At 50.8% G+C, this 23,471-nt stretch overlaps 2 protein-coding genes across 3 annotated transcripts; one reads left to right on the top strand and one right to left on the bottom strand.

Moving 5' to 3' along the window:
* Window positions 1-2,845: 2,845 nt before the first annotated feature.
* LOC117401206 (ankyrin repeat domain-containing protein 34B) lies at window positions 2,846-5,136 on the top strand. The gene has a single exon (XM_034001726.3). The coding sequence runs from the start codon at window positions 2,992-2,994 to the stop codon at window positions 4,291-4,293; it is 1,302 nt and encodes a 433-aa protein (XP_033857617.3). The 5' UTR covers window positions 2,846-2,991; the 3' UTR covers window positions 4,294-5,136.
* Window positions 5,137-8,008: 2,872 nt separating this feature from the next.
* On the bottom strand, window positions 8,009-16,957 carry LOC117401367 (single-stranded DNA-binding protein 3-like; the record flags this gene model as incomplete). Of its 2 annotated transcripts, XM_059014050.1 has the most annotated exon segments (14): window positions 8,009-9,044; window positions 9,539-9,640; window positions 9,850-9,878; window positions 10,126-10,204; window positions 10,337-10,407; window positions 10,625-10,679; window positions 11,132-11,167; window positions 11,386-11,431; window positions 11,726-11,793; window positions 12,034-12,104; window positions 12,776-12,842; window positions 12,973-13,032; window positions 14,492-14,575; window positions 16,868-16,957. In XM_059014050.1, coding segments are annotated over 14 exon segments (888 nt in total), but the record flags the coding sequence as incomplete, so codon positions are not given.
* Between the last annotated feature and the right edge of the window lie 6,514 nt (window positions 16,958-23,471).

The following is a 23,471-nucleotide window of genomic DNA, read 5'->3' as shown; positions in this document are numbered from 1 at the left end:
TTTCTTTACCCTCTGGGTCTGTTCAGCCATTTGGATTTGTGGAATTGCTCTCCTTCCTGTTCATTCTCTGCACGTCCGTTCCACACGCGACTCTCTTCGGTGTTGCCATGACGACAGGAATCCGCTGCCCCGAGGTCATACATAATTGATTAAAAACGGTTAAACGAGGCACGTGCGGTGATCGCCCCGTTTCCGAAGAGATTGAGAGATTTTTTTTTTTCCTCCCAGTTAAATGCCAGTATTCTCTGCGATTGCTCAGCTGCCCCACGTTGCCTTGAAGTGTGCTTGATTAAAGACTCTGAATAAAGACTGCCCCCCCTGTAGTCAGCGGTCAATGCAGGTCTAACTGACCTCTATCCCACGTGAAGGACAAGGTTCCAGGACACTCTCATTACACACAGACACAGATAGAGGAGACACTGAGTAGCTTTGTGATGGCTGCAGCCTGCGTTCCTCTACGAAAAGACGAGCGCACGCCTCTGTTCATTCCCTTTGCAGTGCTTGGCAGTGGATATTACTCACAGGGGAGATCTGGGGGGTGCAATAAGTATTCTTCTAAACGTTAGCCCTTGTGTCTCACGTTGCAAGTCGGTCTCCCTGTCTTTAACAATCCGAGCCCTCTGTATCTGAGACGGTGCCCAGTTACAGGTGTCTTCAAGCAAACTCGAGCCCTGAGACTGTACCAGGACCCTGCCCATACACGGCAGGCATACCTGCACTCTACTCAAGCCCATGCTTTTGCAGCGCAGTGTACAATTCTACTGCTCTGTGCCCAGCTTCTTTCTCTGCTGGGACTAACAGAACAACACGACCAAAGCTCCCGCCCCCTGGTGGCTGCCCTGGCGGTGGCGCTGACATCACGCTGACAGACAGATAGGCAGCCGTACAGACCTCACAGCAGCGACCTGTGCTAATCTATTGCCATTGATCCTCTCTCTCTCTCGCTGTCTCTCTCTCGCTCTCAACGGGGAGGGAGACTGGGAATAAAGACCAGCTCGTCACCAGCGCGGATGCTTGTTGCGCTTCAGTTTGGTTTGAACGCTGGGATTGTGTGTCGCTCTCTCTCTCTTCAGCACTGTGAGAGAATAGGGGGGAGTCTCGGCACCTCTATATCAAGCTGGCTGCTCCAGTGTTGAGCAGGGGAATCGGACACCCCTGGCAGTCTGATCAGAAGCACTGGTTACCTGGAGCCCGAGGGTTAGGGAAAGCACTCCGGGAATGGAACTGGGAATCAGGGACACTGCGGAGCGGGAGGGATCCCGGACAGGTAAGACAGAGTCCCGTTGAGAGGCGTGCGATACTCTTATCATTGCATGGGGGAATGCCTGTTGAGAAAATGTGTTCTGCGCATTAGGATAGCAGGTGTGCACGAATCCGGATCCAGAGCTCCGCAGTCCTGCAGGTTTTCTAAATAAGGAGCTGATTAGGGACCTGGAAGGAGGGGGGATGAGTTCAGTAATTAAGGGATCAGGGGGAACAAAGACGAGGTGAGCCCCAGAACTCATGAGCACCACTGCAGTGAACTGAACCAAGCACAGCTTACACTGAAGTCTGCATGTGGTGTGTGTGTGTATATATATATATATATATGTGTGTATGTGTGTGTGTGTGTGTTTGTGGGTGTGTATATATATATATGTGTATGTGTGTGTGTGGGGGGGGGGGTGTATATATATGTGTGTGTGTGTGTTTGTGGGTGTGGTTTCTGAAGTGTTGGGTTTCAGACTCATTCAGTGACTTCCTTCTCCTATTACAGCTGCCCTAGTTTACCACGTCCCTGCCAGCAGCCCGCTTACACTCACAGCTCTACAGTCCTGTGTTTAAAATAATACGTACCAGGACTTTAAAAACCTGTCAAAAGCGCTGCTCTGCAGACACAGACGAAGCTGACGCATTAGAGTGCGTACAGCATTGAAATAAAAGACATCTGGGCAACGCTTCAGTTAAAGCTGCAGTAACTGCTCATTCGATGCTGTGTAAGTACATTACACAGCACTTACTATATCGAATAAAATAATAACAATACAGAGAAATACAAGAAGAGTAGACGTGGTAATATTAAAGGAAATGCATGCAGGTCTCAGACAGGCATGCTGAGCAGAAGTATTTCTGAAGGCTTCCCCTCAAAACCTTGTATCTGTTTCTTGTAATATTACTGCCTTGACCAGGGGTGTCCAATCCCGATCCTGGAGGCTCACTCCACTCCGGATTTAACAGGTGCAATGACATCATGAACTCCTGCAGGGTCTGGCTGGAGGTTTAGAACAGGGCTGGAAGAAAGACCAGGAGTGGACTACCACATTCAGACCCCCCTGCCCTTGACTGTTTTTTAGTTATGGACAGAATGCCCTGCGCTGCTCCCCTTCACCGCCCTCCCTGACCTCTCTCAGCGCTCTCCTTTTCAACCCAGCTGGATAGCGCTTAGAGAGACTGGCTTCAAAGTGCTGCTTGTCACAAGCGAAAGGTCAACCCCTCCCTCTGAATCACCTCCACACTCGCTGCGAGACACGGGAAAGGTGCGTGGGCTCCAGCAGCACAGCAGCCGGGCCCATCGAGATGTACTGCACCTCTCCACTGTGTCGGGAGCCTTTCTGTATATCCTAATGCAAACCAGTGTTAAAAAGGTACACAGCCTATTACGTAAATATATATGTATCTATATTATATATAAAGCAAGTGATTTGCTTTTAGGTAAAGAATTGCCAGCGTGAATCATGTATCTACAGTACTGCAGAAATGCATGCAACACATGAACCCACCAGGGTCTTGGGATCATGTCTGCTGTGTGTTTCTTTTCTGCACGCTGCATAAAACGTTAATAATCTCTTGTCTCTTTCAGGCTGAAGAACCGGCAACCAGCTACAGTGAGGCAGCACAGAGAGAGAGAGAGAGACCAAGCTTCTCAACCTGTGAAATTAGACCAGCAGACAAGACCTTCAGAAGCAGATTCGGGGCAGAGCCTGGAAAGAGCAGACCGCAGTGCTCCGGAGGATGGGAGAGCCGCGGGGGCTCCTCGCGGACCAGAGCCCCCTGATCAAAGCCGCCTGGCAGGGCAAGCTGCGCCTGGTCAGGCTGCTGGTGGAAGGGGGAGCCCAGGTGAACGAGCGCAACGAGAAAGGGGAGACGGCGCTGATGGTGGCCTGCAGAGCCAGGCAGGGGGAGCAGCCCGGCGGGAGCAGCAGGGAGAAGCTGGTCAAGTACCTGCTGGAGCAGGGAGCCGACCCGCAGGTCCAGGACAAGGCGGGGCGCACCGCTCTGATGCATGGCTGCCTGGAGAAGGCCGGCCCCGAGGTGGCTGCGCTGCTGCTGGGCGCCGGGGCCGACCCCGGGCTGGAGGATTACGGCGGGGCCTCCGCCCTCGTCCACGCCCTCAACGCCCGGGATAAGGACACCCTGCGGAGGCTGCTGGACGCCTGCAGGGACAGCGGCCGCGACGTCCTCATCATCTCCAAGGACCTGAGCCCCTCGGGACGGCCCGTCACCCGGCAGTACCTGAACGTGCCCCCCTCGCCCGTCCCGGAGAGGAGTGCCTCCCCCGTGTCCTGCATGTCCCCCTCCGACATCGAGCTCAAGACGGGGTCCCCCGGTTCCGAGACGGAAGGGGAGGGTGGTGGGGGGAACGTCTTCAATTTCAAGGGGACTTCGCCCAAGTCCTCTCCGCCACTGGAGAAGCCCAAAACCAGGTCACCACACCCCCACCTCCTGCGCCTCAGATCGGAGCCCTGGCTGGCCATCCACAACCTGCGGGAGCTCCGCAGCTCCTCCGAGGAGAGCTTGAGGCAGGGGGGTCTGGAGCAGCAGCAGCAGGGCCCGGCCCCCTGGCTCCCCGGCATGCCCTCGCCGCGGAGGGCTTCTCTCAGCAGGATCCACAGCATGGACTCGGCTGACACCCCCCGGGCTCCGAAGGGGCTGGTGGGAAGGGTGCCCCGGAAACCCTCCTCCTTCGAGAAGCTGCCTTCCTCCCTGGTCCTGAGCCGCAGAAACACCCTCCCCACCATGCAGGACCAGGCCCTGCTCCAGCTGCCCTGCCTGACTGGACAGCAGCAGTGCTGCTCCGACTCCCACCTCCCCACCGTCCCAGGAGAGGCCGAGGCTCACCGGCAGAGCAGGAGGGCTCACCAGGCAGCCCATTCCGTGCACCGCCTGCACTCCGTCTCCACAGAGTCTCCCGATGGGGCACCGGGGCTGGACTTGCCAGGGAAGAGGAGGCAGGAGCAGGCCCGTCCAGGCTTCCTCCCTCCCCTCCTCCAGCAGCTCCTCCTCTCTCCAGATGGGGTGCTCCAGCGCAGGTAAGCTGCCCTCCTCCAGTGCCTCCCTGGCAGACACCCCCAGGGACCAAGGTGGAACTGCAGCCCTGAGCAACGCTTGTCTGTTGAATTTTCGGAGGGTCCTCTTTTTAACTGTGAGGTTACAGGACCCCTTGCCCGTCCTCAGTGCCCATGAGAGCACGGCCATGTGTACCAGGCTAGCCAGGGCCAACCCCAGACGAGCTGGATATTTGCAGGGGGTGTGAACAGCATTCCCCACGCTACAAATCGCCAGCGAGAAACTGCTGCGTCTCCAGGAACATCACTCTGTTACGCAGGAAGGGCCAGTCCTCACTTTGCTTTGCACTTGTTGTGTACGCAGTTATATGTGTATGTATTTGTAATGCAGGAGCGTGTGACGACAGGCAGTCTTTACAGACGAGGCCTCTTGTGCCTTCCCAGCTTGTCTGCTTCTCAGTTTCGTATATCATTTTCTCGTTTCCAAGAGTCTTTGTCAGTGTAAGAACTTTCCAAGGATTTCAAATCCATTTGCTTTCCTCCTTCTTATCATTGTTAGAAACATTACTTCCAGGTCCTCTTTTTCTTGTGTGTTGGACGTCTATGGGTTTGGTACACGCTGATTCAGTGATAATATTGCTAGGTAAGAAAACAGGTAATAAAACCAAATTGTGTTAAATAAGACTGTGCCTTCCAGAGTGAGCTCCAGTTACCGACTGTACCAGAGCACTGTCTAGGACTGAGACGGATGAAGAGGGTTTATTTCTTAGACGGTGCTGCCACCCAGTGGAAGCTGACTGCACTGCGCTGCCTATAGGAAAGAGATCCATTTACTTTGACGCTGAATCGTATTATGATGCGGCATTCAGGAGGCGGGTGTGTTAGTTAAGCTAATTAAATTAATTGGTTAATTAAAATATCTCAGGACAGACGGATAAACGCATTAAGGAAAAAAAAACATTTAAAATCATATCATACAAATAGGTTAAAAAAATGTTAGGATTATAAAGCAAGACGATTTTCATTAATCTTAACACTTTGTCTACTTTAAAAAAAAAAAAACACATTAACCGCACTAAGAATATAAAGTATCTTACATGCACTGATCACGACAGGATTTCAGCATAGAAAGCGTTTGCATTGACTGCGCAACATCGCCACACCGTGTTGTGCGTTACAGTGAAACTATTTGAACCTGTGCAGCGCGTCTCCAAATAAACCGGACACCGCGTGAACGCGTCCCTTCTGTTTAAATAAAGATAGCCAGCGCTTGAATTAAGGGACAAAAAGCAGAGAGGCGGGTCCTGCAGTGTGAGCCCGAAGTGACTGTTATCACAGCCAATCAGTGTGCTCCTCTCACGCTTCACCAGCAGATACAACTCCAGTATGTGCAATACTCCAGAACACACGTGTCACAGAAAAACTCAACCTGTTTGACATCAGGTTTGATTTCTTTATTTATGCTTGAGTTTCTCTTCAGCGAAACAAACTAACTACATTACTAAGAACTTTTTTTTTATTATTATTATTATATAAAGTTATAACACAGGCGTACGCGCGTATTTCTCAGTCAGCGTGCGTTTTCTTTTAGTTTATATTCAGCATGAATAGAATAACACCCCCCCCCCCCCCCCCAAAATAAATAAATACAGAAGTTAGAGATGAAGGTGTTTTTGTTTATTTTTATTTTACAGGCCATTACTTTATATAAAAAAAGGGGAAAACAAAATTATTTTTTTTGCACAGCTCTTTATTCAACAACACTTTACTGTATCTCAAATCCAATTAAAAAAAAAACAACTCTCAGTGTGTCTCGGTATTGGACACTGGCTCTGGGACAGGAAGTGTCCCCCCCCCCCGGCTCGGCTCGGCTCGGCTCGGCTCGTCTCGAACGCGCACACACACACTCGCCGCTGTGTTCGGTGCATGTTCTGATTATCTCCATCGCTGATGTTGCATTTGCTGCCCTACAGTTTGGCCGATTGCTAACAAGATAAAATCAGGCTGAGCTAAAAGCGACCACAAGCACACAGTCTTCACTAAGATACTTTTTTTTTTTTTTTTTTTTTTTTTTTAAAAACAACACAACACACTCTGTCCCGTAATTTGAGACTCGCACAGCATTGTCAGTGTTTAAATGTGCGCTTCAATCTCTCCTCTCTGAAGAGTTACGTGTGCGTGTGCGTGCGTGTTTAAGACCTGGTGCAGGTAGATCACGGCTAGGCGTGCTGCAGGTTTTGTTTGGTACTGTATTTATACACAAAAACGCAGATCGATAACGGCAGCAACTTGGGACAAATGAAAATCATCTTCTCGTCTAGATTGACTTTTGTTACTGTCTGCAGCCTCGATACAGCCCTCAAACCTCTCCCAGTTCAGCTGGTACACCAGAGTGCAACCATTAATCTGTCCCCCTGAAACACTCTGCCCTCCACATTTGTTCTACGAGGAGTTACCTACTGATGTATTTCATATAACAGGAGGCGTGTTTCAGGGGGGACAGGTTAGTGGTTGCACGCTGGTGTACCAGCTGAACTGGGAGAGGTTTGAGGGCTGTATTGAGGCTCCAGATTTTGATGACGAAAACAAAAAATCAATCTAGAGCAGGTCTTGGGATTACAGCACCACTGACCCCTACAGCAGGTTAAGGAAATGGAAACAGGACTCGTATTGCATAGCAGTTTCACCCCTTCCAGGTTTTAATACCACCTTGATCAGCCACAGTGTGCACAGGAAACAAGCTCAGGTGTGTCTTAACAGTGAAATGAGGAACGGATCGAACTGCTCTGCAACGGGAGTCTTGTTCCCATCCCTGGGGTTAGCCCACTGAAGACACTTTGGCGGGGCTTGGGTAAGGTTCGGTTCTGTTTTAAAGCGGTCATCGAACATCGATAATGTGAGTGAGTGACGACAGGCTGCTAGAAGGATTCTCAGCTCCTGATCTGCTCAAGAAGAGGCTGGATCACCAAGTCTTCCCCTTGTGTGCAGAACCTACAGGCCCCCTCAGCCGTTTTCTTACTTTTACACACTTAAATAATAAACAACAACAACACAAATAATACAGAACTGAAGGGGTGTGTCCGGACTGTTCAGAGAGGCTGGAGGCGGGGCTAATAACTTACTGAGACGAGGTCAGACAGAGGCCAGGGGAGGGGCTAATAACTTACTGAGATGAGGTCAGAGAGGCCAGGGGCGGGGCTAATAACTTACTGAGACGAGGTCAGAGAGAGGCCAGGGGCGGGGCTAATAACTTACTGAGACGAGGTCAGAGAGAGGCCAGGGGCGGGGCTAATAACTTACTGAGATGAGGTCAGAGAGGCCAGGGGAGGGGCTAATAACTTACTGAGACGAGGTCAGAGAGAGGCCAGGGGCGGGGCTAATAACTTACTGAGACGAGGTCAGAGAGGCCAGGGGCGGGGCTAATAACTTACTATCTAGTTTTAATTCATGTACTTCTAAACAAAATCACTGGGAGATGTCAGGAGGTAGCTGAGCAGTCTGGACAGGGTACTGCAGATCGGTAATGCACTTCACAACAGGACCAGGAGCCTGTCTGAACAGAGTAAGAGCGCAGAATTCAGGAGACGTCACTCTATGGTCACCCAAGTCAAGCAATCTATTAGGAAACGTCACGTACTGCCAGGACCCTGCAAAGGGGGCTGCTGATGGTGTACTAATCTGTGAAAAATATACAACAGTCTCTGTCGCGTTAATTATCGTGACTTAAAGGAATCAGCCAGAACTTTGGTAAAAAGTCTTGGTGAAGTTTATTTTATTTTTTTAAAATCTTGAATATAAATTAAAAACTAGGCACATGATTTAAAAAAAAATAATAATAATTAAACCCAGATTGTTTTCCAGTTGTTGAGAAACAGGCCCAGCCCAGCACCCTGCTCTGCTGAAGCCAGTGCAGGCTCGCTCTCTGTCTCGCTCTCTCCCTGTGGGACGTCCTGACAAACAGGGTTTAGCAGCTTATGGCCCTGAGCCACGGGCCCCCAATGCAGTTCTTTCCCGCAGAGGAAAGACGAGAGAGAGAGAAATGAAAAATAAAAAACAGCCCGTTTGCTCTGCGAAGCTTTCCCTCTCCTCCGAAGAGCTGTTGAAAACTGAGCAGGAGAAGCGACACTTCCAAAACATTTACATGAGAAAATGAAACAGAAAAAACACACACCTTGAAACAAAACGCGTCCCTGTAAACAGAACGGTCGCTACAGTGCTTCAGCATTCGGGTGTGCTTCCTAGTGATTCCATGTGCCCTTTACATAAAAACTAAAAGAATTCAAACCCCCCTCCCCCTCCCCCTCCCCCTCCTCCCCCAGGAAAATAAAAACATTTAAAAAAACCACACAAACCACCTTTACATGTTTGAATGGCAACTCACCTACAGGGGGCGCTGCTGCTGCCATGTCATTACAATATTAAACAACAACAAGAACAAGAAGAATAGTGGAAAGGTGTTTGCAGGTAGATACAGGTAGGTGTTTGGGGACAGTCTTTAAATACACCTGCTGTCTGTCTGTCTGTCTGTCTGTCTGGGTGGGTGGGGTGTCAGTGAGGCGCACACTCTTGGGTCGGTCGAAGTTCTGCTGGCTTTCTCTGGAGTCCTCTGGTCGTGTCCTGCCCCCTGCTGGGTGCTGTGAATATGCAGCCCTCGTTCTCAGGGGAGGGTGCACAGGAGATCGGGGGTCTGGGGGGGGGGGGGGGGGGGGGAGGTCGCGCAGGGTGGGGGGACGGTGGGGGGGGGGAAAATCACACACTCATCGTCATGCTGGGAGAATACTGGAAAAGAGAGTGAAAAAAAATAGAGTGCGCAATCAATTGTTTGAAATATTCACAGATTTTAAATTTATTAGAACTCACAAAAAGCTAAGTCTGTACATAGGAACTCTGATTCAATGTTTTACATTCCTGGTTTTACTATGAGTTCAATGAGACACACACGCACACGCACACGCACGCACACACACACACACGCACGCACACACACCCACCCCTGAGCTGGTTACCTGCACACTGAGGCTAATCAAGCATGCATTAAACCCTGGAATGGGTGACAGTGCTCTGCACTCGGAGCTGTCCCCCTCCCTCATGTCAGGGCGCTGTGCTGTGGCGCCGCGTCCCTGCTCGCCCCCTCCCTCATGTCAGGGCGCTGTGCTGTGGCGCCGCGTCCCTGCTCGCCCCCTCCCTCATGTCAGGGCGCTGTGCTGTGGCGCCGCGTCCCTGCTCGCCCCCTCCCTCATGTCAGGGCGCTGTGCTGCTGCGAGAGTACTCACGCTTTCACTTTGGAACGGGTTCAGGAAGTTGCCGGCCATCTCGCCATCGTCTCGCGGAGTGCCGGGGGGGTTATTCATCCCTGCCATGTTGTTCGGAGAATTCTGGAACAGAAGGAGATCGATCAATCAATCAATCAATCGATCGCCTCACTTCCTGTTCATTAAACTGGGCCAGCGCCTCAGAGATACAGGACTCTGTTTGGAACCCTGACACAAACCCATTTGTAAGCTGCTAACGGTTTTAAACTAATTAAATTAGCTGTTCAAAAAGTGATCCCTGTTACAAAAAAAATAAATAAAAAACACCTTACCTTTGGCAACCCATCCATGTCCCCAGACCCTAAAACAAAACCAGATAAAACACTGGCTCATTACAGATGCAGAACAAATGAAGTCATGAGGGAGGTGAGCTTCACTCCTCAGTACTGAACGCAGCCGATACTGCACACTGTCATCCCTGCTTCAGCCACTGGAAGGCATCAGTGCGGCACATTAGTACTTTATTTTAATATCTGATAACCCGGTCCTGGGCTCCTAAAGCTTCGTTATGTTAATTCGTTTACAGATTCAGGCCCCTCCCCTCTCACCTAACGACCCGTTCATGTGGTGCGGCTCCATCGCGCCCATCCCTCCCATCGGACCATCTGGACCAGGGCCCATGGGGAACTGCAGAGAGGAACGGAGGAACCGTCAGAGCCCCTCGCAGGGCAGGACAGAGGCAGCGCACATACTGGAGGTGTGCGATACCTGTACACTCCCTCCTCCACCCCCCCCACCTGCTCCCTCCCCAGTGCTTACGTTGGGTCTGCTGCCTCCAGGTCCTATTGGGTTCATCATTGTGTAAATGTTTTCACTGGAATTTGTAGAGTCTGAAAAATACACCAAAAGGAGAGCGCGTTAGCTTTATTAAAGAAAAGGAGAGCGCATTTAAATAAATAAAATCACAGGTTGTCATGGGACCAGACTGTAGGGTTATAAAAAAATATAAAAAGTGTAGTTATTGAAAAGGATGTTTAAGGACAAACCCTGCTGCTGCTGCTTTTAACATGCAGAACCCTCCCTTGTGTGTTGAAAAGAAAGGCTTACCTCCTGGGCTGGGCATGATGGGAGTGCCTGGCGGACCGCCTCCCCCCGGTGGACCCTTTAGGAAATGCAACAGAGAAACGTTTAGAAAAGCGAAGCACGGAGTAACGGACAGGCCAGCAGCAGGGCGAGCGCGCCTCGCGGATATCCCAGAAAAACAAGACTGGATAAAAACACCGCTCCCGGGGGAGTGTTAGAGCTAGGGTCAGGGTCAGGGTCAGGGTTAGTGCTGGAGCTAGGGTCAGGGTTAGTGCTGGAGCTAGGGTCAGGGTTAGGGTTAGTGCTGGAGCTAGGGTCACGGTCAGGGTCAGGGTTAGAGCTGGAGCTAGGGTCAGGGTCAGGGTTAGTGCTGGAGCTAGGGTCAGGGTTAGTGCTAGAGCTACGGTCACGGTTAGTGCTGGAGCTAGGGTCAGGGTTAGTGCTGGAGCTAGGGTCAGGGTCAGTGCTGGAGCTAGGGTCAGGGTCAGGGTTAGTGCTGGTGCTAGGGTCAGGGTTTATCACTTCACTCACCACGTAATTCCCTGGAGACGACGAGGAATATGCTATCTGTGAAAACAAGACAGAGAGAATCCTCCGGTCATTAAAACAGGGACGCCCGCTGGTACGCTCTGTATGAAAAAGTTTCGTTCAATATTTTAACGGGTGCAGCCCCCACCGCCCTCCCCTCCCCTCCAAGCTTCTTTTCCCAAAGCCCTGAGAGTTTGTAAATACAATAAATACATTTGATTTATTAAGAAGTTACTTTTGGTGTTACAAGAACTTACCGAGTTTGCGTTAGGATTCGGCCAGGGACCCCTTCCTCCCGGACCCCTGCGGAGACAGAGAGAGAGAGAGAGAGAGCGAGAGTCAGTCGGGTTCCTCTGCCCAGTTACTGCACACCACAGGAGGGCTGGCTCACTCACTCACTCTGGTACAACGTGCAGGTCCAATAGTTACTGAAACGTCAAGACTCTGCCATCAAACAGCTCACTGACTCAGGTCTACTGCTGATGGGCTGTTTGGATGCTACTCATTTCAGACCTCGCTCATGCATTGGCTTCCTTAAGCTGATGCATTGGCATTCTTGCCCATGCATTTCAAATCGGGCCCCCCACTGCTACTCACATGTTCATCCCAGGCATGCCAGGGCCCCCTAGCGAGCTGGGTGGGGGTCTCATTCCTCCCCCATAGTTCTGCAGAGAGAAGAAATAAAGAAGTCAGGGAGCGAGACTGTGACGGGAGGAACGGCAGCCGCTTCAAACAGGAGCCACCAATCCTCCCAAAATGATACAAGCGCTCCGAGGGGGATGAGCGCCCGGGCCCAGAGGGGGGGGGGGGGGGGGGGTGAGTGCCCGTGCTCCGAGGGGGGAGGGTGCTTGTTGGAACAGCCAGGGAGGAGGCCCTGGCACTGGGTTCCACTCTTTGTGGCTCACCTGTGGCCCCATCCCTGCCATCCCTCTCGGGGGGTTCATTCTCTGCATCGGCCCGCCCATGTTCGGATGCCCTGGGAAAAGAGAGTGAGAAAGAGAGAAAGAGAGAGAGAGAGAGAGAGAGAGATTGAAAAAAAATAAAATCACTCCGAGTGAAACCAACAGTGTAAACTCACGCTGACTCAAAGACTTGCAAGTAAGTTGATAAGTGGCTTAATGCTACAGTTTCAAACTTCAAGGCATTAACTCCCCTGGCACTTCAAATAAGAGGCCTGCAGCTTCCTAACCTCGATAAAGTTTTTTTTTTTTGCTGGAACAGAATATGGTGGAGAAACACTCTTCTTTTTAATTGATCAATAATATCCCACTAGAATCATCGCAGCGTGTTACCCTGAGGAAACAGAACTGACAGACCATCGTAAAAAGCACAGCACAGTGAAATCATGGCAAAGCACTGTGAAGAACAGAGAGGTATGGTAAAGCATATTAAATAACAACTATTGTAAATACATAGTATAATATAGACTCACACACACACACAGTGTAACGTTAGGAAAAGCAAAGTCCATATGCACAGTGATTGTGCAGTCTTCCCTCATGCTTTTCACATGGTTATATTCTGCATTGACCACAGTTTGTTTAATATGCTTTACCGCACCTCTCTGTGCTTTACCATGCTTGCCTATTGCTGTACAGCTTTCGGGGTAACCCCCCCACCCTCGCCTTTCCTTTGCCTGGGCCTCACCTTGCGGTCTCGTGGGGTCCAAGCTGTTGGGTAGGAGAGGCTGTGACCCCGGAACTCCGCCTGGGGGCTGAGAGAGAGAGAGCGAGAGAGAGAGAGAGCGAGAGAGAGCGAACCATTAACAATCAACAGCCTTTCCACACAACTGCATGTCCTACAGCCAGTGCTGGATAAATGCAAACATTAGAGATTTTCTTTACCTGATTTGGCATTCTGAGGGAGGGGCGTGGCCCGCCTGGGTACCGCGGAGACATGAAAGGCTGCAACGTGGAGGAAAAAATAAATATTAAAAATCAGCATAATTCTCATTAAGAGACGTCGGAGGAGAGGAGTCAGAGAGAGAAAGAAAGAGAGAGAGAGAGAGAGAGAGGGAGGAGAGGAGCGAGAGAGAGAGAGAGAGAGCAAGAGAGGGAGGAGAGAGAGAGGGAGGGAGGAGAGAGGGAGGGAGGAGAGAGGGAGGGAGGAGAGAGAGAGAGAGAGAGAGAGAGAGAGAGAGAGAGAGGAGAGAGAGAGAGCTTGTTTTTCTCCATCTCACTGCAAGCAAAAAACAGGTTAAAAAGAGAAAAGTGAAAAAATCAGAAAAAAAATGATTGCAAGATGAAAACATGTCTGAAGAAAGTGTTGAGACTGGAGACCAGGAGAAAAAGCCCCACACCCCCCACCCCCCTCACCCCCGACTACCACATCAATAGCAAGGTCCCCGTGTGCTGTCTGATATTTACAAGACCACCCCAGCTACGTCTTTGTGATAAGAAACTGCAAGAGGAAAACTGAACAGGTCAGATCAACAGGATCAATGCAACACAAGAACAAAGAGTGCCAAAAACAGACCCACGCAGGGAAGCACCTGAAGGATCAGACTGCGACACACACACACACACACACACACACACACACACACACAAGAGGTGATGCAAAACTGGATCGAGACACACAGTGCGAAAGCACTGGAGCAGCACAAAAACAAATCCAACAACTGAGTCCCCGGTAGAATTTCAACTGCTGCGTCTTACACGCACGCACGCACACACACACACCTACACACACACCCATCCACCCACACCCACCCACACACACGGGTTTAACTGGAGAGAGCTTGTGAGGACGCTCTCCAAGGCAGGAGGCAATGCAATATTAATATGATATCGACTGAGTCGGGGAATAAGGGAGCAACTCAAAGTCATTGTGATGCACCTGCGCTTCTCCAAACTGGCCCCGCACGCTTCAATTATTTAACACACGTCAAGGAGGCTAAAGAAAGAGAATGCATTGATACACTGAGTTTTACACGGGGGTGCACAGCTGAGGAAACGCTTGGTTTTGGAATACAACACAGTACAGTGCAGCACAGAGCCCTCCACCCGCACTGGTGTAACATCGTGTGTCAAACTGTCCGTCATTAAAATGACCATTCCCTCTTGTTCTGAATCGCACAGGTAGCCCATCAGCACCACCGCATGTCTCGTGATGAGGGCTGGGGGGGTCAACTTCCTCCCCTCCCACCCTCCAATTCCAATTCCTTTTCAAAATCACTTCCAAATTCCAAATTCCAATTCCCTTTTAAATCGATTCCAGTTGGAATCGCCGGGTCCAGGCTGTGAGGTAGAGCAGAGACTTGGAATGGGGAATCCACTGAAAGGAATTGCTCCCCACCCTGACGGTGGGACGTACGGGGAGATCGGTGCTATCGTTCCACCCCTGCGCTCTGCCTAGCCTTACCTGGCTGTGCGGTCCCATCATGGGGTTGCTGGGGTTGTGTGGGGGTGGCTGTGCGTGGGGCGACGGCTGTGAACCAGGAGGCCCCTTTAAGAGAGAAGAGGGGGGGGGGGGGGGGGGAAATGAGAACATATTTGTAAAAATGACAGTCAAACCTGCTGACAGAACAACCGCCAGGGAGTGTGATATTTACACACAGGCAGGACGGCTCCTGATGCACTGTACTGTACTGTAGTGCACTGTGCTGCGTTTGAGAGACACATTTCTCAGCACTCTGCACAATGATAGTGTGCAGCAGCATTGATGCCCTTCCACCTGCAAACACACCCTGTCTGTCTGGAGAACGAGAGGAGGGAGAGCGACGCCGCGGGCTTGTACACGCATCTGACACGCACAGAGACACTCCAAGGGGCTGATTTTAGCGGTACGCAGCACACGCCAGGATTCACACGTTGCACACTAGAAGACTCTCGCGTGGCTGTTTAGCATTTTAATACCACCTTTCTTAAGAACTAGTTTTGTTTGATTTTTTTTTGGTACCGCAGTCAGATAATAGCTCAATCTTGTACATGCATCTTGAAAATGAAGCTCTGGGTAAAACCACACTGTGTGAAATAAAGCAGGCTTGTCTGTGCAGGATTTCCCATTCAAAAAAAAAAAACGACACTGCCTCTGCAAAGCACAGAGTCGTTGAGACAGAAAGCAAAACAAGGAGCTCAGAGTTGATAAACAGACAGCTTCAGAATTGCAAGGATTTTCTTTGGAGATGAACAGCTCGGACTGCCTTATTTACTTGATAAATAAACACATTAAACCCATTCCCTTAAGTGTGCAATAAAATACTTATTATACAGGCGAGTCTAATCGAACGACAAGCCCCCCCCCCCCCAGCAGAGACATTAATAGGAGCCGCGCAGCTGCGATACTGCCGTCCTCTAACATTTACAGCAGTTAATAATCACACGCCTCTACCCAGACCTGCGCAGAATGAAAAGCAGGTGCTGTTTAAAAGGACTGCAGCCCTGGGACTGCTCCACCAATCACAGGACCCAGCAAAGCGCCGGTAAACGAAGCAATTAATACGATCATATCCTATCCAGCTAACGAGATAACCGTGGTTTGGCACAGCAGAGCTTCCCGTCAGCGAGTGAGACAGTCTGCAGGAGAGCCAGCAGCCACACCAAGAGAAATGTGCTTGCAGACAGTACCGGGTTTCTACCACAAGGTGGTGCTGCCTCACTGCTAATCAGGAGCCAGGACAAAAAGAAATACTGAATAGAATCTTGTTCTAAAAAAAAAAAAAAAAAAGTGATTTTATTTATTGATTGTTAACGCATATCCATTTCAAATAATAAATACATAAAAAGACACAACTCCTTTTTAATTACTTATGACAAGTCATGTTTTTATGTTTTGTTGTACACACACCAAATCACATTGCAGCTCCTTTGCAAAATAAATAAATAAAAAAGACGCTCCAAAACAGCATTTAAAATGTAATCTAAAAGACACATCAATAAATTATTATTTTTAAAAATACAGATTTAATTTTAATTTCAAAACAAGACTGAATATGTATAACCCTGCATGCTTCTCAAATGAATCACCGACTAGACTGGTAACAAAAATAAATGTACCGAAAACGTGTGTGAGTGAGTGTGCCCCTTTCACAAGGAGTCCCAGGGGAGTGCAGTGAACTCGGGAGCCGGTCAGGGCCCTGCCACACTCTCTCACTCCAGATCACACAAGGGCTCGCCCGCAGACAGACCTGCAGCTTCAAAACAGTTAGAGCCACAAACGCAGGGTCCCCAGGCCCCCCAGTTTGAAAGCCGCTGGCCCTCGTGGCTACAGGCGGAGGGCCAGCGCACCAGACGAACCCGGTGCCAAAACCGCTCGGCTCAGCCACTGACCCCTTCCGTGACCCCAGTGGCCACCTTCCCTGACCTCTCCGACATGACATTCCACAGGAGGTGTCCATCCCGTCGGGAACCCCCCCCCAAAAAAAAAACAAAAAAAACCTGCAAGTGAAAGCAAGCGGCTCCTTTTCTCAATGATTCGGATTTGTTTTTGTGCTTGCGGGGGTCCAAGCTGACAACACAGACATTAACAGAGACTGAAACCCGGCTATCACACAGGGAGGACAAGCATGCAAATCAAATGGATACAAACAAACATACAGCATGGGAGTGCGGTCCTCAGACCGCCCACAACTTTCAATTAAAAAAAAAAAAAAAAAAAAAAAAAAATGTATTTTCCAGGTCCTGCCTGCAAGCGACGGCCAAAATCATTAGAACCTTCAGGGTTAGGGAATCGTAAAATACCTTCCTTGGACAAAACAGCGGGGGGGGGGGGGGTGCCTGGAAAAGAAGGGGTACCTACCTGAAAGAAGCCGGGGGGCATGGGACCGCCTGGCATGCCGTCGTTGGGGGGCATGTTGCCCATCACGGGGCTGGGTGCAGCAGCTGCACTCTGTAAGACACGGAGAGAGAGAGAGAGAGAGAGACTCGTTAGCACAGAGAGTGCTGGCTGATAAAGAACAGGGGCCGAGGAGGGGATGCAGGGCGACAATGTGGACCTTCTTCAGCACACTTCACCACCGCTGCTCCATACATCCCGTAAACATCTCAGCTGAGCCCAGAGACAGATGCGCTTTGCCTTGCATGTCTATTTCAGTACGCTCTGTGTGTTGCTAAACAGGGGCCACTGCCTGAGCAACGAATGATGGAGGAGGATTCTCCAACAGATACATTCAAACCCCAATATACAGGTCAGGAGCAAGGGATGGAAAGAAGACTCTTAATGCATAGCAGGGTCACCCAGTCCAGGTTTTACAATGAGCTTGATTAGCCCCCAGTGTATAGGCAACAAGCTCAGGTGTGTTCTATTAAAACTCACAGCAAAAGCATGAATGGATCCACCTGGTTTGTTCCCTCTGCATCCTAATTTACCCTCCTTGCTAATCAGTTTGTTAATTGTAACGATGCCTAGAAAACCTGGAGGAGTCCGGACCTCTTGAACTGAATCTGTGCAGCCCTTCAGCAGCTCAGCACATCACAGAAGAAAACAAAACCTTTATTATTTCCAGGCCCCTGTGTAATGAAAAGGCGCTTCGCACTGACAGAGACGGTGCAGAGTACAGTCATCCTCGAGCGAGCGTGTCCGGGGATTGTGTTTGTAGCACCGGCTCTGAAAGGGGCATGAAGAGTCGCTCAGTGCAGCCAGCCTCCTACACACTTGTACTCAGCTGTATAGGTGCAGGCTTCCTTTAGTGAAGCTGCTTCTGGCAGCGTTCTATCTGCTGTTCCAGCCTCCCCTCCCTCCCCTGTCTTCCCTTCTCTCTGGCTGTTCAGCAGCACCCTAGAAAGGGGATTGCATTGCAAGCCGCCCGGCAAGCCTGACATATTCATCTGCTAGTCCCTGTAACCAGATACAGAACACAGCCGCAATACAAACAGAACCGCTGACCTCCGATCCCTGACCCCGCGTCAAGCGGCCCCAAACAGCTCTACAGGGGTCGTCTGCTTTCACCACGTTAACCCTTCGATGACTTAACCGGTCGCCCCGCCTCCCACTTCAGCCTCTTGGCTTGTTTTTTTTGTTGCAGAATTAGTATGATGCAGTGACAGCTTGGGACTTCCAGGGACGGAAGTCAGACTTCTATTGATGAGCAGATTCAGCTGTTCCAGGTTTTGATACGTGCTTGATTAGCCCCAGCGTAGCGCTAACCAGCTCAGGTGTGTCTGATTAAACTCGCAGTGAAACCAGGAATGGAACAAACTGCTGTGCAACGGGAGTCTCATCCCCCTCCCTGTGCGACGTACGGAAACGCTTTAAGAGAGCGGATTTAAACAAACAAACAGTTAAACGATGGAATTCCACTAGTCAAACTGTTTTGAGCCCCGCCTTCTCCCCTTCAACAAAACGTTGTGTACTTTTTCTGAAATAAGACCCCTCCCGCTGCTCCATTATATTTAGGCTCTCGCGTGATTAAAAATGAAAAAGCCGCCTTGGCCCGGGAAACTGAGAGCTGGGGGGGGGCGGGGGCTGAGCTCAGCGCCCAGGCAAGCAGGCTCCCCTCGACGCAGTCAGGTAAGCAGGCCCCTTCCGCAGCATTGCCATGGAAACCCAGACCTCAGCTCCCTCTCCAGTGCCCATTAAAAACCCTCAGGCCGTCAATCATGCAGCAGGCCTTGCAGGAAGCCACGTGAGTGAGAGTGCAGAGAGGGGCCCGCGGCTTCTCTGATTAACCCCTGGAGCACCACAGCATCAACCACAGACTCACTGTTACACTGATCCCAGGACGAACCATAACGCCATTATTTATTATTACTATTCATTTATACCTTCCTGTTGCATGTGACAGTAGGAATCTAGAAGAAACTCCGGCGCAGGGGAAACTGTCTCAGATTCCCCTCGGATTACCTCATACAGAAACCAAAACGAAACCGCCAACCACAGACACACCGAGTCGAGAGTACTGGAATGCGAAGCAGTGCATGTTAAATAAGCTTTGCAGCAGAATCAGACTCTGCTCCACCTAGAGCAGAAAACATCCAAGCCTGCTGTGGAATCGGGAGAAAGCAGAGCTGTGAACAAGCACGCTTTCTCATGAAGCTGCGATCCTCTCGCAGGAATGCCGCTAGGACTCTAACAGACCTACAGCATCGCTGCCTGCCTGTCATGTTTAACCAGGACCCCGTGCCAACTGCTCCAGTATTTCTGTCAATGAAATAGACTCTGTAAAGATTAGCTGGAGAGCTGGGAAGCAGTAATCAAGGCTGCTGGCTGACAGATGCACCTTTTAATCAATCAGAACGGGGCTCTGCGGGAGCAAGCTGTAGAACGCAGGGATCCCCTTCAGTCGCAGCGTTTTGTTTTCCCAACAGCTGTTGCGTCAATCAGGTAAATTAATTACCAGTAAACAGATCTTCCGGGAAAGCCCTCCGCGCCCCGCATCAGGGCTGAGCTCCGGGCACCGTGCCCACCTCGAGGCCTGGGAACTGGGGGAAAACTGCAGGGCAGGGGGGAGGGGGGTGTGGAGCTCTGCAGCACAGCGCGTAGAGCACCAGCTTCAGGAGACTGAATTGCTCCCTCCCTCCCTCACCCCGCTAAGAGAAAGGGTGCTCCCTCCAGTCCAGGGCAGGCTCGAGGCATGGAGACTGAACTGCTCCCTCCCTCCCTCCCTCACCCCGCTAAGAGAAAGGGTGCTCCCTCCAGTCCAGGGCAGGCTCGAGGCATGGAGACTGAACTGCTCCCTCCCTCACCCCCCTAAGAGAAAGGGTGCTCCCTCCAGTCCAGGGCAGGCTCGAGGCATGGAGACTGAACTGCTCCCTCTCATGCAGGGAAGCTCACATTTATTTCCTGGTCTGCCTTGCTCTGTGGCTTTCCTTTCTCTCTCTCAAGTCTGAGCTCAGGTTTTTCCACCTATATGTACAATTTCACTTCCTGCATCTGCTGTTAATGACCAGGAGACAGGAAGCATGAATCTTGTGCTACTTGTCCTAAATCACTGCGTCTCCCCCCCCCCCCCCTCATTACAGACCCGTCTCAGCAGCCCCTCCTCCACTGCTCTAACCCCTCAGTGACTCCGAGGAATCAAAGCCAGGTCAGACTCTAGCTCATTAAACTCATTAGCCGCCCGCAGGACAGGGTCCCTGTTAAACCCACCCACCTCCCGATCGAAACAAAAGGGACAGGGGCATGGCCGGCACGCGCTCGCGGGTAATTGAAGACAATTAATGGCGTTAATTAGCAAGACACACTAATAGAAAAGAAATACTGTGTAGCGCCTCTCTAAAGGGAACACACGGGGGTTGTGGAGGTAATGACCGCTCTGTGCTGGGAATAAACTCCGCACCAGCGACACTGGTGACGCTGCACTGTCCCTATTGGGTAAAATCGTGTCTAGCCAATCAAAACGCTGCATTTCCATTATAAAAAAATAAATAAAAAAAAAACGGTGTACACAAGTCAGACACACGCTTATCCTAAAAGCACCATTCCCGGTGCCTGGCTGCAAAAAAAACACGCCAATGCAGACATGAGAGGGCTGGTGGTTTCCAGGAGCCGGCTCATTTTAATGAGATTGGATTCTCCAGCACTTCGAGGCCGAGTCACAATCCAGCCACAGCAGAGAAACCTGCAGCCCCCCCCCCCCGCCCCCCATCCTCGACCCTCCCGCTCACAATGGAGAATCAGCAGCAGTGACCGATACTGGACCCGGGTTTATTAATAATTTGGGTTGAGGATGGTAGTTTTAACAACATGAATTATTGAACGAAGGGGGGCGGGTTTGGCGAGATTAATGTTCTGCCTTAATGCACAGGCTAATCACCTAGGAGACCTGGGTTCAAAGTGAGCTTCAGACTCTGAGAGATGCTGTTTACCACCTATGCTGTACCAGATCTGAGCATTACATGCAAGGGATCTTACATCTATACAAGTTGTTTTTGCACCTGTTTAGTTTAGCTATAAAACAGCACAGAATTGGACACAGTGTTCGTGCTGGCACACACAGCCCCGTACAGAACTCAATCATTTAGTGAATGTCTGTGCTGCCACAGGCACTGGTCTGCACAGCGAATGCATGCATGAAACGTCACACACGTGGAACAGACGGCACTCAGACTGCTATGCAATGGGAGTCTTAATTCTTACGGGTGCATGGGCAGTGACGAAACATCCCGATCCACGAGAAGTCTTCATTTAGATGCTGAACATGTATGTTTATTGCTCTTCTAGGTGTGTGTCGACAGTGCATTGAAGAACGCCTCCACCGCGCTGCCCCTGCCTCTCTCCCTCCCTCCCTCTTTGTGTGCATGTTTCTAATCTTCCAAACCCGACTCAGGGCTTCGCTTGTTTTCTTCTCTCATTTTGCACAACTGGTTTTCATTTTTTTTTTTTTTTTTTAAACAAGGGCAGAGTAGAGAGGAAAGAAATTGCAGAAGACATGTAGAGCTCAAGAGAGGGGAGGGTCAACGACACTGGCTACAGCCAGGCCCCACTAGAGAGCGTTCCCTCACAGAGAGAGAGGGAGAGAGACAGGGAGGAGAGAGACAGAGGGGGGAGAGAGAAGCAGAGGGGGGGAGAGAGGGAGAGAGAGAGAGAGAGAGAGGAGGAGGGAGAGAGAGAGAGAGACAGAGGGGGGGAAGAGAGGAGAGAGAGATACAGAGGGGGGAGAGAGGAGAGAGAGAGACAGAGGGGGGGGGAGAGAGGAGAGAGAGAGAGAGAGAGAGAGAGGAGAGAGAGAGAGAGAGAGAGAGAGGGAGGGAGAGAGGAGAGGAGAGAGAGAGAGAGAGAGAGAGAGGGAGGAGAGAGAGGGAGGGGGGAGAGAGGAGAGAGAAGACACAAAGAGAGAGGCCAGTGTAGCAGGCAGGTACAGTTCTCCAGGCAGGGATCCCTCTGTCTCAGCTCTGAGAAACAAATGCATTTCCGTCACAATCTCATCCCTCTTAACACTTGATTAATCTCGGGGACTGGCAGGGTGCAGCGGGCTGTGTGGAGTGAGTATCCTGTGCTGGGACCCGGGGGAGCGAGGGAGAGGGGGGGGACGGCTGCCAGCGGAGCAAAGACCTGCCGACACAACTCTGGAGTCTGCAGGGTCCTAGCGCCCCATCATGCACAATTACACTTCTGATTAAGTGACAAAAACAAATAATAATAATATAATAATAATAATAATAATAATAATAATAATAATAATAATAATAATAATAATCATCATTTCAGTGCTGTGGGAGGTCAGCAGACAGGGGTGTCTTGGGTAGGGCTAGCCCTGCTAGAGGTTAGGGGTTGGGGAGGGGAGCCAGCGTTGCATGATCACTGTGGGATGGCCCAGCTGAACTCACTTTGCAGACCGGCAACAGAATCCCTGCCAAGACAATGGAGGATCTGTGATGGCAGCCAAAAGAAACATAGCCTGGGGCAAAATGCATAGAGGAGGGAGGGAGGGAGGGAGGGGAGGAGCCCCACAAACACACAACAACAGCCTTAACCACATCACTGCCAGCACCAACACACTCGCAGCCGCGGAAACAAATCCTTTAAAACCAGCGGTGTGAACCCGGGGCTCCTCTTCCCAGCCATTCCACTGCCAGCAGGGTCATTCCAACAACAGACCCAAGAGAGAAGGGAGCTTAACCCGTCCGGAACTTCAGAAAACACTGCAGGTCAAAGTGCGAAGAGACCACGTCAAGCAGACGATCATTCACACTGAAACCCTTCCACACCAGAACTCCAATTTCACCACAACCTCGAACACTACAGCCCTATGAAAGGGTTAAATGAACGCCGAGGGTGGTGGTGGGGTGAACGATGCACCCCCTCCTCTAGAAAGAGTTCCTCCGCCTGCCCCCCTCTCCGCACCCCCAGCAGCCACAGGGTCCTGCTTTCTTAAACTTCTGGTTTTGATTTAGTATCCCCACCCACCCCCCTTCCCCACAGTGAAACCTGAACACAGCTCAGACCCCCCCCCCCCCCCCCCCCCACAAGACCAGCACACTGCAGCAGCTACCAAGACAGAGATCAAGGGAACAGCTGGATTTATTTCATTTTGTATTCGCTGCTTTAACTTGCTTTTAAGTCAAGAGATGGCAATAAGACTCCACTTGCACAGCAGTCCCACCCCATCCCAGGTGTTACTATGAGCTTGATCAGCACAGTGTGCATAGATAACGAGCTCAGTGAACTCCCACTAAAACCAGGAATGGATCAAACTGCTATGGAATGGGATTCTTAAATCAGCTCTGAACTGGTCAACACCCCCACAGTAAGCAACCTGTAATCCCAGCAGGCTCAGAGCAGACCGATTCCAGCTCCATGGTTTTAAAAACGGACTCCTATAATAATATCAGTAGAGTGCGTGGATGCAAACGCAGCTGTGAGCTTCTGAGTGACCCTGAACTGGAGGGCGCTAGGACCCTGCGGACCCCCCAGTGCGGCACGTGAACATCTGCAGGCCAGGAGTCCCACGGGAGGACTGGGT

Source organism: Acipenser ruthenus, chromosome 47 (genome assembly GCF_902713425.1).
Source record: "Acipenser ruthenus chromosome 47, fAciRut3.2 maternal haplotype, whole genome shotgun sequence".
In the NCBI taxonomy this organism is placed as follows: domain Eukaryota; kingdom Metazoa; phylum Chordata; class Actinopteri; order Acipenseriformes; family Acipenseridae; genus Acipenser; species Acipenser ruthenus.
The sequence above is the reverse complement of the archived record's forward strand: the minus strand, read 5'-3'. Positions and strand labels throughout refer to the sequence as shown.

Excerpts from the sequence above, each read along its gene's own strand:
- LOC117401206 (XM_034001726.3), top strand. The coding sequence starts at position 2,992 with ATGGGAGAGCCGCGGGGGCTCCTCGCGGACCAGAGCCCCCTGATCAAA.